Here is an 11,241-nt window from a genome sequence, read left to right as displayed (position 1 = left end):
CTGCGCGAAAAAGTGTGTTTGCATATGTTGATGTGCGCGTGTGGCACCTTCTCAGTTCACTCCAGGCACTGTGAGAATCAAACAATTTCATGCAGCGAGCAGAAGGGGAAATGAACTGAGCCGTGAGCCATAATAAAATTATCCAAATGTTATTATGGCGCCGGCTGCCTCTGTCCTACTTTAATACACATTTCAGCTCCTCCGGGTCTCCTGCTGGCACTAGCCCTGCTGAATAAATCAACATTAGCTTATGTCTAAATTATTAAGGAAGTGACTTAGGCTCCTGTTTATTGTATAAATTATTAGGAGGGTGAAAGTGTTAAATGCTTGATTTGCCATTTAAAATTCAAAATTCCCCAAGAAACGGCTACTTCTCGGAATTTCCGCATGATGTGCTTGTGTGATGCATGTATGCGCGCGCGCGACTGCGAATGAGTCTATCTGCAAGAATATAAATCCCGGAAGTTGACATGATAAGGTGAGAATGAAAATGGCATTGTTTTTCATCATTTTAAAACTTTAACTATAAAACGGATTGAAATTCTGGTGATTTAAAATATTAAATTTAATCGCAAGCCTAGGCTTACAGTGCGTTCAGTGGACTGCTATACATACTGAGATGACAAAACAAAACGTCTTTCTAAAAAGTCCATGAAACAGTTTTGAAATTTGTAAACTGTGAAAATTACTTGATTTACGACCTTTATATGATGTGTGTCTTTGTAAAATCTTTAAGTCTTCCTCACAGTCTCATTTTCAACTACGGTAAATTCAACACGGTGTCTATACACTACAAGTTAAGTTAATGAACTATTGGCAGCAGATATAAGATTTATGAATAAACAATACAATTTACTATTTTTATTTTTTTGCTACTACAATTTACTTATTTACAATACAATTTACTTTTGCATTGTTTACTATTCAACACAATTTAATGAAAACTTCTTATTGTAAAAGTCATAAAGACAAGTTCAGTTGAGGTCACCTGTCCAGAGACAGAAAGCTAAACATAAATAAATAATGAAATCAGGTAATAACATTATTTTATGCCTGTTTACTATTATTTGTGATTTCAGTCACTCAAAGAGACTTTCCAGAAAGGCCAGAAAGTTTTGCAGAAGAAGGCCTCTGTGTTTAACACTTAAACCTAGATCTGTGTATACAATCAGGAAGATCAGAGTGTCATTCTTGAAGTTGTAGACACAACCTTCTACACACAGCCCATCACTTTAATTTGTCTCCAGGAATATGCATTGGGCTGCTTAATATTACACAAAACCACAGTGTGAGCAGGCATGAATATTCATTGTCAGATTGTTTATTGTGTTTAGCCTCTGGCCCTGGCTTCAACTGTCACTGCATCAGACTTGTGTGCATGTGTGTGTGTGTGCATACACATGTATGTTTGTGTGTGTGTTTCTCACGTGTGCAGCAGCCTACATGACTGACTGTGCTTTTGCAATTTTCATCACTAGTTTTGGTGTTTAATATCTGTAATGACTTGTGATTCTGTGAAGTTGGATTAATGCACACTCAGTCCAAAAGGCTTTGATGCTGGCAGTCAGTACTTTGGGTAGCTTTCTATGTGTGTTATGATGGAGAATCTCCTTTGTAGTCACATGGGAAAATAAATATTTGCACAGACTAACTGCTGAGTTTTTTCTTTCTCCAATTAATTTAAATGGAGCAATTAAGATTTAAATTTCCATAAATAGCTGAGGGAGGGATTGAAGAGTGGGGGGCTGCCTCTGTTACAGTCAAAAGCCTTGGGATTAACCACCTTCTTAATTATAAATAAAAATATAAACAGTGCTCACTTCCTCACTCCCTCCCTTTCTGATTTATACACATACACAACAGGATTCCTGCACTTTTTAACCAGTGAATTCACAAAAATTCCAGTTTTCATGACCATAATACACACAAACTCTGCATGCTCCAGGAAGTAGGGTAAAAGAAAGGGAGTGCTATAAAAGTGAAACAGGCAAGCAGAAGGAGAATGACTATGCAAACTGCGTGTCTTCTGCATTCTACGAGACAGTCTTGGTTTGATCACTCACCAGAGAAGAGAGGAGCTAAACACTCCCTGAAACAATATCAGCAGAAATCTGGGGCTTCTCACTAACATTAACAAATGTGCTTCAGCATTTTCAGCAATTTAAGAATGTGCTGCCCTCTGCTGGTAAAGAGATGTAAACGCAAACAAGAATTACTATAGAAACTCTTTATTTTTTAACTGTTGAGGGTGAAACCGGCTTCCATAAGACATTCCAGTTACTTTTCTTTAATAATATAGTATATAATATAATATAATATTCATTTTCAAATAATTATGAAAAACTTATTATACATAACATGATAACTTTAAGCATCCAACACATTAGTTAAATAATAAGGTTGAAATAACATAATTTTATAACAGGTTAGAACTGAGACAGTGATTATGCTTGATTGTATCAAAAAACAAAAAACTTCTGAACCTACAAGAAAAATTAATCTAAAACATAACACTACTAACATTTTTCATTGATTACATGTTTTCTCGAGAATATGAGAATAAGTAAAGGTGGGAGGACACAATATGAGTGATTTTAAACAAGTAAAATCGGCATTTTGGGCTAAAAACATTCAAAGACATAACATTAATGGCCTTAAAGACAAACATAAAATATAAAATACAACATTAGATTTAAAGGGGATATGGTGAAGACAGAAATAAAATCATAATCATGCATTTTCAGCTCAAACAGAAAATGAAACTCATTCAGAGATTGCAGTTGTATAGATTTCTGACAGCAGCATTGAAAGATACAAAATTCATAACCTTAAAGAAAAAAAACTGTAAAATACTCTAAACAACATTAGATTTGAAATGAAGAAGATAAGGACAGAAGGGGTTAATTCATAGAGAGTGCACTGAGAAGGAAAATGATCTGCATTATTATGGTGATGATCTAATCTCAACCCTGATTGCCAGGTAATAACCCGAAGACCAAACAAAAGCGTTACATTTGCTTAGATGTGAGAATCCCATTTAGTTATTGATTCAGTAGTCGATGAGGTGCATCTGCTAAAGGATGTTCAGTGACTGACTAAAATCTTCAAAGTGGATTCTACTGGATATGAGATCTATGGCCTGTGACTGGCATACAAGGAAGAGCGTTTTAAGCGAGACCATTAGGCGGTTCGTAGCTCATTCTTAATGATTAAAGTCAAGTGTTGTGAGTCATTCTGTAGAGGATCTGTGCACAAACACACAGTGTGACTCTAGATCAGATCTGTCTCTTTGAGCTCATTAATGCTGTGAGTGTTGTGCTGTTCCTCCTCAGTGCCTCTCACTAGTCATACAGACGACAGCACCTCTCCAGCAGACTCCCTCTCCTTCTTCTGTGTCCTCTCCAGGTCCAGCACTCTGATCGCTGCCTGCTTGGCCATGAGCTGAGCTTGATCGCTGGGGTACGAATCTGTGTCCACCACCCGATACGGGTCGATTTGGAAGGGGCTCTTGGAGAGGACGTCAGCATAGCGGTGCTTCAGGTCAGGGTCGGGACAGAATAGATATTCGTACACAGCTGCAGCCAGGATGCCCCCTATTAAAGGGCCCACCCAGTATACCTAAGAGAGAGAGAGAGAAATACAATAACTCTTGTTCAAAAACACGGTGGGGTCTAAAAGAGATGACATTCAAAACCATTAATTTATCTAATGTATATATATACTGTATAAAAAAAAATATTCAAAATCTGTACCAATATAGAATTAGGATTTTTTTTTATAAATAAATTCTTTTAATTTAATTTAATAGTTAATTAAACCATTTAGAAAAAAAAGGTCAAGAAATGCTATGATTTAAAATGAATAACAAATATTTCAGATTCAAAGTATATTAAGGCTTTCTTTTAATAATTTCTTTTAACTGAATACAATTCAGTGCATTCATTATTTTTTTTTTATTCATATTGTGAGTTTGGGGATTTTACAAGAACAACAACAAAAAATGTAAATAAATATTATTTCAGCTTCTGCACTAATATATAATATTTAAGATTTCTTTTCTAATTTATTTTAAATTAAATAAAATTAAATAAAAGTTTTCACTCAAATTGTGAGCTTTAGGACACATCATGACATCATGACAAAGAAATGTCATGATGTAAATTTAATAAGATATATTTATAATTATGCTCCAGTATATAATATTTAAGATTTCTCTATTCATAATTATATTATATATTATATTATTATTATATACTTTATATATAATTGTTATTTTTATAATGAATGAATGAATTAAACGTTTAACTCAAATTGTGAGAAATAAATGTTATGTAAAATGAATAAGACTTATTATATTTAAGATTCTGCACAAATACGTAATATTTAAGACATTTTATGAATTTATTACATTAATGAATCAATGAATTAAACTTTTCACTCAAATTGTACATTTTGAATAAAATGTTATTAGGTAAAATTAATAAGAAATATTAAAGATTCTTCATCAATATATAATATTCAATATTTTATTCAATATTATTTCAGTTAAATATGCAAACATTTCACTCATATTATTATGGTAATATTATAATCTTGTAATGAAAATTTTATTAAATTAAAATTAAGAAAACAGAAACATTTTCACTCAGACATGATTTCCACTGTGTATTATTATTATTATTTTGTTTAAATCTCAGCATTATTTTGTAAATTTTACAGTATAAAGTGCCTTTCCTTTCCTTTCCTTTGTTACAATTTCAGCCCAGTAAATAATCTGTCCTACTCTTATGTATCCTATTATATATCTGATATATGCATGTTATCAGTGTTGACCAGGATATCGACTTCAAAACTGTGCCAGAACTGGATTACTAACTGCTGTGATGACAGAAATAGAAGTGGGTGTGACCCACTGCATAGCACAGGACAGATACGTTTACTCTTCACAACCTTGCACAGCGCTGCGCAAAACCTGTGCCCAAAAATGCAGTTCATTTGGTTTATCTCATTATTTCCAAACTATAATACATACAGTATAATGATCACCAGCAGCTTTCATTAGTGTAACAATACCACTTTGGCCTTTGTGTGGCTTCACCCTGATGTATTTCTTTCATTCATAATCTCTAAAATCTTTCATTGATGAAACTCACACCAACACTTTGAAAAGGGCACCGTGTGTCGCCTGCTGCAAGTGCGGTAAACACCGCATGAAAGAAATGTTTTGACCTTTCTAATGTTACAGCGCCAGTGAGGAGACCCTGTATCAAACGTGATGACAGCAGCAGTCACTCAGACGCGCCACTCATGATGATACATAACGCTCATATGTGCATGTAGGGAGCACACCAGCCAGTGTCATGTACCAACCAGTGTTATTTTGAATGCCACATCTGTCTGGTTTCTGACTGCTGTGCAATATTTCAAGCAGAATGACATTTTAACCCACAAGCAAAAGAGCTGCAGTACATGCACTGGGGACTGGCAATCACAACCTTTCTGATATTCAGTACAACAGCAGGATCAAGATTATAGTGCAGTCCAAGAACTGTAAAGATACACTGATATATTCAAAATTAATTAAGCCAGTATTTCAAGCTTTATGCCAAAGGTCTGTGCTTGGTCAGAGATAAACACCTTGTTGTTCCAAATATAGTTCAGTCTCCTTTGCAAAAGTGAAACAAAGCCAAAATTTTCTTCTTAAATAGGTTTTGGCACTGAATCTATTTTTTTTTCAGCTTCACTTTTAAGAACCACAGTTCTAAAGGCCTTGCTGACCTTCAATCTTTATGCACATAAATATCACACTAGGAATTAGCAAGAACTTAATGAGCATGGTTTATCTACATGCAGAAGATATTGTGTAAATCTTACCCAATGGTCCTGCCATTTTGCCATGATGACCGCAGGCCCAAAAGAGCGAGCTGGATTCATACTGGCTCCAGTATACGGGATCTGAAACAAACACACAAAACTCGTTACACTTTTATGAACTTACATGTATTTTGAAACATTGGAAAAACAAGCCAAAACTCAAAAAAGTATTTATAATTCATTGCAGTTTCCAGCTGAAATGAACACTACTGCCAGTAAAACACTAACAACTTTTATCTCTTTTCGCACAAATTATGATTATGGTGCAGATTACTAATTAATATGACTTAATATCATGGGGTTTCTTGCTAAATCCTATGTTATGAGTTCAAAAGACTTTTATACCATGTTTTGTAAACTCATGCATTTTGACATTTGCATCACAACCAGCTCCATATGTGTGTCTTTTCTGACATAGTAAACTTGCTTGGTAGCGCACCTTGTGCAGTCCTGTCACTCAATAAAACTAGAAACAGGTTATATTGTTTATATTGGCATTGTTACTTCAGAAAATGTGTATCACACATTTGCCTGTGTTAACACTAGCTGGATTTACATTACAGATTTGTGCAAAACTTTTGCGATATTTTATAAATGAAAAAACGATTGCAAAATGACGGCGTTTCCATAAAAAAAATGTGATGTGACTAAAAAAATTTTTCCTCTCGTGATAAGTCATGAACATGCATGTGTTCACTGGAAATTTCACATCAAAAATATTGCGAAACCTGCAAGAAGCAGCATTATATTTTTGCAGAAATATCCATTTTGCTAATCGGAAATGCAAAGAAACGGTATGAGAGAAGATGAAGCATAAAAAGACAGGAAGAATGAGTGCGCTGAGTGACTACGGTTTGCCTTTTTAAATCATAAATCTGCTCTAAAGGGTCTGAAAAAGTGTTTGTACCAGTGCCAGGCCTAAATACATGAGGGCACGTAGAGGGCATCCCGCTCTCATGCCAACATCCTTAGCAACACAAATGAGCTTTCATATAAACACCTCATCTGCAGATTCTGCTGGGACTATTGGCATGGAAATAACACCATCACTTGGGATCCCAGCTAGGCTACAAATTCTCCAAAGGAGAACTAAGCAGATACACCTCAAGAGGCTAATCTTTATAGGATAAAGATCTTCAAGTACTGCTTAAAAATGTGCTTGACAGTGCAGGATTGAAAATATTATCTCCATATAGTTAAAAAGTGCTCACTAGAAACATGCCTTGGAAAGCAACTGACATGTATAGCAATGCACTTTTCCACAACTGTTTTCTATTGGTGCAAAACAGAAAATACTCACAGCGAACAGATGGCCGATGCACACTGACAGCCCAATAGCCAGGGCTGCTGAACCTTTGAGATCATTGCGTTTGGGGTCACAGGTGGCAAAGACAGTGAAGACAAGCTCAAATGTGATTATGAGCTCTATCACAATTGCATGACCGGTGGAGATTTCAGCATTGACCTGCAGGAGGTGATAGTGAGTTATGTGTAGAGTGAATTTCATCGACTGCTTGCTCGGCACAGTGTTTTTCAATTATTCTCCTGGAGGCCCCTACCAATTAAAATTTTTAGGGGTCTCACTAATGTGACATGCTTAATTTGGGCTATTGAGTGCTTTCCTAATGAGTTTAATTATGTGTAAACTTCTAATCAAATCTTAAAGGGATAGTTCACCCAAAAATGAAAATTCGGTCATCATTTACTCACCCTCATGTCATTCTGTATGACTTTTTCTGCTGTGGAACACAAAAGAAGATGTTTTGTAGTTTGTCTGATACAATTAAAGTCAATGGGGTCCAAAACAACACTGGACCCTACTGACTTTTGTGTCCCACAGGAAGAAAGGAATGACAAAATGTGAGTAATTAATGACAGAATTTTTATTTTTGGGTAAACTATCCCTATGATTAAACATACTCACTGAAGTCACTCCCATTCCTCCTCTCACTGATGCTGGTGTCACTCCATACAAGACAGCCGCCCCCACCACTGCCCCCAGACACTGTGCCAACAAATAAAACACACCCTTTGCCAGACTCAGCTTCCGTGTAGCAACCATCGCCACAGTGACAGCCGGGTTAATGTGGGCACCGCTGATGTGCCCAAAACACTGGACGAGGGTTGCGATGGATAAACCAAAGCAGAGAGAGATGAGGACGAGGTCGGGAGGCGGAGGGTTCTCCTGTGTTGCTGCCCAGTTGATGGTGGACCCCAAACTGAGCAGTACAAATATTATCATGGCTAAAAACTCCCCTGAAACCGCTCGCCAGAATTCCTGAGTCCACACACCTTTGAAGGCTGCCATGATGCTGTTATTGCATGAGCAAGACGACACACACCTCTTAAAGGAACAAAAATGAGAGCATATATAAGACCATGAGTAAAAATGCTTCTATTTTGCATTTTTTTGGCAATTTTGTTTTAAATACAAATTATGTCTGCAATGCTGGGTAGATTGCTTACAAACTGTAGTCAAATTTCATGGCAAAAATTTTAGTTATACAATCTAATAGATTAATCTATTTGAGTACTTTTAGATTACTTATGCCATAATTCCTTTATTAGATAGATTTGAATAGGATTATGTTGTATCATACTGGTATAAAAACACAAATATATTCCATTTTTTGTAATCAACATTGTTATCAACGACAGCAGCAGCAGACACAATACAGCATCGTAATACGTAAAGCATTCACCTCTTAAATTAAGAATCAATTTCCATCCTTATCATCACATAATGATGATAAGCCACATATAAACCATGATGATTATAAGATCCAGCATGATTTTAAATTATCCAATGGGCATCTTATGCTTCTGACCATCCGTACAAAGAGTTGCATGGTCAGTGTCACAAATTTATTTATTTGACTTATAAGAACAGTGCAGTATCTGACATAATTTTTCAACATTTCATGTCAGAATCTTTCTTTTAAAAGTTTCAAAATCCTAAAACTTTAAGGTTTTTATTCCCCCTAGGACAAGAGATTATTGCATTTGTTGATAACAAGTGAGTGAGAATATGCACAAGAGAGAAAAATACACAGGAAAACTATTTTCAATCATCCATTATTTATTATAAAAGATTGTAATAGTGTTTTTTTTCTCTCTATCTGCATGGTTTTAAAGTGTCTCTTCATGCAGTTAATCTGTGCGCTCCTTCCAAGTGGAAATTCATCCAATTAGAGTGGCCTCAGTTTCCTTACATTCCAGAAAGAAAAATTCCAGAGTCATAAACAAAGTGGATCTATTATTAACCATACAGCAGCTGTTCAGTATACATCAGAAAAACGCAGATAGAAGCAATTTAGACATCATTAGCAACACTAATTAAAGTGACAGTATAAAATGAACAAAAGAAAGATCAAAATGAACTAGTGTTTATTGAGTTATATGTAATATAAGAATGTTTTATTAGGCATTTACAAAAAATTACCATGGCAAGCAGAGTTTCTAACAAAAATATATATATATTTATTTATTTATTTTATAAATGTTACTATTGCAAAACTTTCACAATTTTGTATTACCCACCACTGTCATCAAAGGCAATTTAACCATATCGTAGAAGATTCAGAAGCTTTTAAGACTTTTGGAAGAATTTCTAATATTAATATACATTCCAGTTGGGGGAGAAATATTTAAACTAGCTTGACCAGCTAAAAAGTACGCAAACTCCCTGTTACGGACCAGTCAAGGACGCCAGCTAAGACCAGCATACCAGTTTAAACTGGTTTAAGATGCATCTATGCAATAAATGCAGAACAAGTCAAATAATAATACATAAACATTCTACAACGCAGTTTAAAAAAATCTCTAGATGATGTCTAAATGAAAGATTATTTCGAAGATCAGGGATGTTGTCTGGCAGGTGAACGTCAGTGAACATTTAACCCCGTGTGCTGGAAGAACACAAACATCACTTTACAAGCACAACTTTCTTTCAAAGCCAAAATCGACAAACTTACCGAAGAAAGCCACAACTTCTGTTCGGAACCGAGACCTGCGATAACGCTTTTCTCATCCCTGAACAAGCATCCTTTCAGTGGGAGATCGTCGACCTCATTCACCTCAAGACATTTAAAGCACAGGATCCCGCTGTAGGCGTGATGATCTATTACAGCGCGCCCTCTTGTAACGATCAATATGTGTGTGGGTCTGAGTGTTCAGCATCTCCTCCCTCTGATTCACACACACGCGTCTCCCCCGTGTTCTGATCAAAACCAGTTCAGTGAACACGACAGCCTTAACTATTGCTTTGTCTTTGCATAGTGCTTTTGTTAATATGTGTCAAACAGTAATCGATGAATATGATAAAATGGGCTGAACTTGTAAGCCCAGCTCATATGACATTTCATATGATGACATTTCACACTCCCTATATTTATATCTAATAATCTTTATTTATCTTTGATCTATAGGGACTTGTGTTTGAACCTTATACCTAACCAGAGAGCTCATAATAAAACATTTCCATTATTTATAAACTGGCCAGACATTGCTATTTTCAAATCTATATTAGCCTATATAAATTTATAAGCTATATAAAATTGCAAGCTTCTAAACCAGTTTATAAAATTTCTTCACCAATGCAATATTAAAAGAGATCAGATCAAGCACAGTCTATTCATTTTTATACATAAACACTATCAAAAAATAAAATAAAATAATAATAATAATTGAAAGCTAGGCGTACGTTTTACAATTTTATTTTAGTGAAAATAGTTTCATAGTAAATACAATGTTTTTTTTTTCAGTGATGAACATATTTTTCTAATCATTTATTAGGTGTTCATAATACAGACTGTACCACTAAACCAACCAGCTGAACAAATACAATAGTGACAACTGTAACATACAATAATAATCATGGGAATACCTATAGCACATTTCCTCTTGAGCTCACCTGAATCTGTCCAGGGCTCCACAGCTTGTCATTCCTTCCTCAGACTGACTGGCAGCTCAGAGTGCTTCTCTCTCAGTGTCGTGTTACTTGCTCTTCATGGTCAAATCAGAGCTGAGAGACCACAGCACAGAGATATGAAGCTGTACAACTGATCTGACAGCACTGACAAGACCAGAGACACGTCTTACACAACTCAAGCCTCATTGTGTCACACACCACACAGTTATAGGCCATTAGAGGCCCTATCTATCTATCTATCTATCTATCTATCTATCTATCTATCTATCTATCTATCTATCTATCTATCTATCTATCTATCTATCTATCTATCTATCTATCTATCTATCTATCTATCTATCTATCTATCTATCTATCTATCTATCTATCCATCTATCTGTCTATCTGTCTGTCTGTCTGTCAGGATTTTCAGTACAGCATTATATTATTATTAAGAA

The 11,241-nt window shown here is 35.4% G+C and overlaps 1 protein-coding gene across 2 annotated transcripts; it reads right to left on the bottom strand.

The window, feature by feature from the left end:
* Positions 1-2,212: 2,212 nt before the first annotated feature.
* aqp4 (aquaporin 4) lies at positions 2,213-10,935 on the bottom strand. Of its 2 annotated transcripts, none has more exons than XM_042746959.1 (5): positions 10,787-10,935; positions 7,799-8,219; positions 7,175-7,339; positions 5,875-5,955; positions 2,213-3,618 (listed from the first exon to the last, which is right to left on the bottom strand). In XM_042746959.1, the coding sequence occupies exons 1-5, from the start codon at positions 10,816-10,818 to the stop codon at positions 3,346-3,348; spliced, it is 972 nt and encodes a 323-aa protein (XP_042602893.1). In that variant the 5' UTR covers positions 10,819-10,935; the 3' UTR covers positions 2,213-3,345. The 2 variants fall into 2 exon arrangements, with proteins under 2 accessions (XP_042602893.1, XP_042602892.1); XM_042746958.1 differs by lacking the exon at positions 10,787-10,935 and adding an exon at positions 9,849-10,380.
* Positions 10,936-11,241: the final 306 nt, after the last annotated feature.

The sequence above is a fragment of the Cyprinus carpio genome, chromosome B20 (genome assembly GCF_018340385.1).
Source record: "Cyprinus carpio isolate SPL01 chromosome B20, ASM1834038v1, whole genome shotgun sequence".
Taxonomy (NCBI): domain Eukaryota; kingdom Metazoa; phylum Chordata; class Actinopteri; order Cypriniformes; family Cyprinidae; genus Cyprinus; species Cyprinus carpio.
The sequence above is the reverse complement of the archived record's forward strand: the minus strand, read 5'-3'. Positions and strand labels throughout refer to the sequence as shown.

Bases quoted from the DNA above. Each gene is read 5' to 3' on its own strand.
- aqp4 (XM_042746958.1), bottom strand. From the start codon at position 9,904: ATGAGAAAAGCGTTATCGCAGGTCTCGGTTCCGAACAGAAGTTGTGGC. The intron at 5,956-7,174 runs GTGAGTATTTTC...TGTTTGTTTCAG, and splicing joins GCATCGGCCATCTGTTCGCT to ATCCCGTATACTGGAGCCAG. The intron at 3,619-5,874 runs GTAAGATTTACA...TCTCTCTCTTAG, and splicing joins CAAAATGGCAGGACCATTGG to GTATACTGGGTGGGCCCTTT.